Source organism: Mustela putorius, unplaced genomic scaffold (assembly GCF_011764305.1).
Source record: "Mustela putorius furo isolate JIRA1106 unplaced genomic scaffold, ASM1176430v1.1 tig00000460_pilon_pilon_pilon, whole genome shotgun sequence".
Classification (NCBI taxonomy): domain Eukaryota; kingdom Metazoa; phylum Chordata; class Mammalia; order Carnivora; family Mustelidae; genus Mustela; species Mustela putorius.
The window spans coordinates 15,929,045-15,931,687 of record NW_025421389.1 but is presented as its reverse complement, the minus strand read 5'-3'; the positions used below and the strand labels follow the sequence as shown (position 1 = coordinate 15,931,687).

General features: G+C 40.1%; 1 protein-coding gene across 1 annotated transcript; it reads left to right on the top strand.

Annotated features, from left to right (window-relative positions):
- The first annotated feature begins 1,142 nt into the window (after window positions 1-1,142).
- Window positions 1,143-2,110, top strand: LOC101673747 (60S ribosomal protein L5-like). Its single transcript, XM_045080395.1, is given in 2 exon segments — window positions 1,143-1,497; window positions 1,500-2,110. Coding segments are annotated over 2 exon segments (891 nt in total). The 5' UTR covers window positions 1,143-1,178; the 3' UTR covers window positions 2,072-2,110.
- The last annotated feature ends 533 nt before the right edge of the window (window positions 2,111-2,643 follow it).

The window sequence follows — 2,643 nt, the reverse complement described above, 5'->3', positions numbered from 1 at the left end:
AGGATTCTTTATATGGAAAACCCAAAAGACTCCACCCCCAAACTACTAGAACTCATACAGCAATTCAGCAATGTGGCAGGATACAAAGTCAATGTGCAGAAATCAGTGGCTTTCTTATACACTAACAATGAAAATACAGAAAGGGAAATTAGAGAATCTATTCCATTTACTATAGCACCAAGAACCATTAGATACCTGGGAGTAAACCTAACCAAAGAGGTAAAGGTCTGTACTCAAGGAACTACAGAACACTCATGAAGGAAATTGAAGAAGACACAAAAAGATGGAAGAACACATCATGCTTTTGGATCGGAAGAATAAATATTGTTAAAATGTCTATACTGCCTAAAGCAATCTATACTTTTAATGCCATTCCGATCAAAATTCCACCGGTATTCTTCAAAGAGCTGGAGCAAATAATCCAAAAATTTGTATGGGATCAGAAGAGATCCTGAATCGCTAAGGAAATTAAAAACAAAAATAAAACTGGGGGCATCACGTGACCTGATTTCAAGCTTTATTACAAAGCTGTCGTCAACAAGACAGCATGGTACTGGCATAAAAACAGACACATAGACCAGTGGAACAGAGTAGAGAGCCCAGATATGGACCCTCAACTTTATGGTCAATTAATCTTCTACAAAACAGGAAAAAATATACAGTGGAAAAAAGACAGTCTCTTGAATAAATGGTGCTGGGAAAACTGGACAGCTATATGCAGAAGAATGAAACTCGACCATTCTCTTACACCGTACACAAAGATAAATTCAAAATGGATAAAAGACCTCAACGTGAGACTGGAATCCATCAGAATCCTAAAGGAGAACATAGTAATAGTAATCTCTTCGATATCAGCCACAGCAACTTCTTTCAAGATATGTCTCCAAAGGCAAAGGAAAGAAAAGTGAAAATAAACTTTTGGGACTTCATCAAGATCAAAAGCTTCTGCACAACAAAGCAAACAATCAACAAAACAAAGAGGCAACCCACGGAATGGGAGAAGATACTTACAAATGACAGTACAGACAAAAGGTTGATATCCAGGATCTATAATGAACTCCTCAAACTCAACACACACAAAACAGACAAGCATATCAAAAAATGGGCAGAAGAGAGCCGAGTGTTGCTGGGCCTGCTGGTCTGTGGCGAGCTGCGGACGCTGGTCTCTCATCCGCAGAATGGGGTTTGTGAAGGTTGTCAAGAATAAGGCTTACTTCAAGAGATACCAAGTGAAATTCAGAAGACGTCGAGAGGGTAAAACTGATTATTATGCCAGGAAACGCTTGGTAATTCAAGATAAATATAAGTACAACACACCTAAATACAGGATAATAGTTCATGTAACCAACAGAGATATCATCTGTCAGATTGCTTATGCCAGCATAGAAGGAGATATGATAGTTTGTGCAGCTGATGCTCATGAACTCCCAAAGTATGGTGTGAAAGTTGGCCTAACAAATTATGCTGCAGCATATTGTACCGGCCTGTTGCTGGCCCGCAGCTCCTTAATAGGTTTGGCATGGACAAGATCTATGAAGGCCAAGTGGAAGTGACTGGAAATGAGTACAATGTGAAAAGCATTGATGGTCAACCTGGTGCCTTCACCTGCTATTTGGATGCAGGGTTTGCCAGAACTACTACTGGAAATAAAGTTTTTGGGGCCCTCAAGGGAGCAGTGGACGGAGGCTTGTCTATCCCTCACAGTACCAAACGATTCCCTGGTTATGATTCAGAAAGCAAGGAATTCAATGCAGAAGTACATCGAAAGCACATCATGGGTCAGAATGTTGCAGATTATATGCGTTACCTAATGGAAGAAGACGAAGATGCATACAAGAAACAATTCTCTCAATACATAAAGAACAACGTAACTCCAGACATGATGGAGGAGATATATAAGAAAGCTCATGCTGCTATACGAGAGAACCCATTCTATGAGAAGAAGCCTAAGAAAGAAGTTAAAAAGAAGAGGTGGAATCGTCCCAAAATGTCTCTTGCCCAAAAGAAAGATCGGGTAGCTCAGAAGAAGGCAAGCTTCCTTCGAGCTCAGGAGCAGGCTGCTGAGAGCTAATAAACCAAACCACAATTTTCTATGAAGATTTTTCAGATATAGACAATAATAAACTTTTCATCAAGCAAAAAAAAAAAAAATAAGCAGAAGATATGAACGGACACTTCTCCAATGAAGACATACAAATGGCTATCAGACACATGAAAAAATGTTCATCGTCACTAGCCCTCAGGGAGATCCAAATTAAAACCACATTGAGATATTACCTTACATCAGTTAGAATGGCCAAAATTAGCAAGACAGGAAACAACATGTGTTGGAGGGGATGTGGAGAAAGGGGAACCCTCTTACACTGTTGGTGGGAATGCAGGTTGGTGCAGCCTCTTCTTGTGGAGATTCCTCAAGAAATTAAAAATAGAGCTTCCCTATGACCCTGCAATTGCACTCCTGGGTATTTACTCCAAAGATGCAGATGTAGTGAAAAGAAGGGTCATCTGTACCCCAATGTTTATAGCAGCAATGGCCACGGTCGCCAAACTATGGAAAGAACCAAGATGCCCTTCAATGGATGAATGGATAAGGAAAATGTAGTCCATATACACTATGGAGTATTATGCCTCCATCAGAAAGGA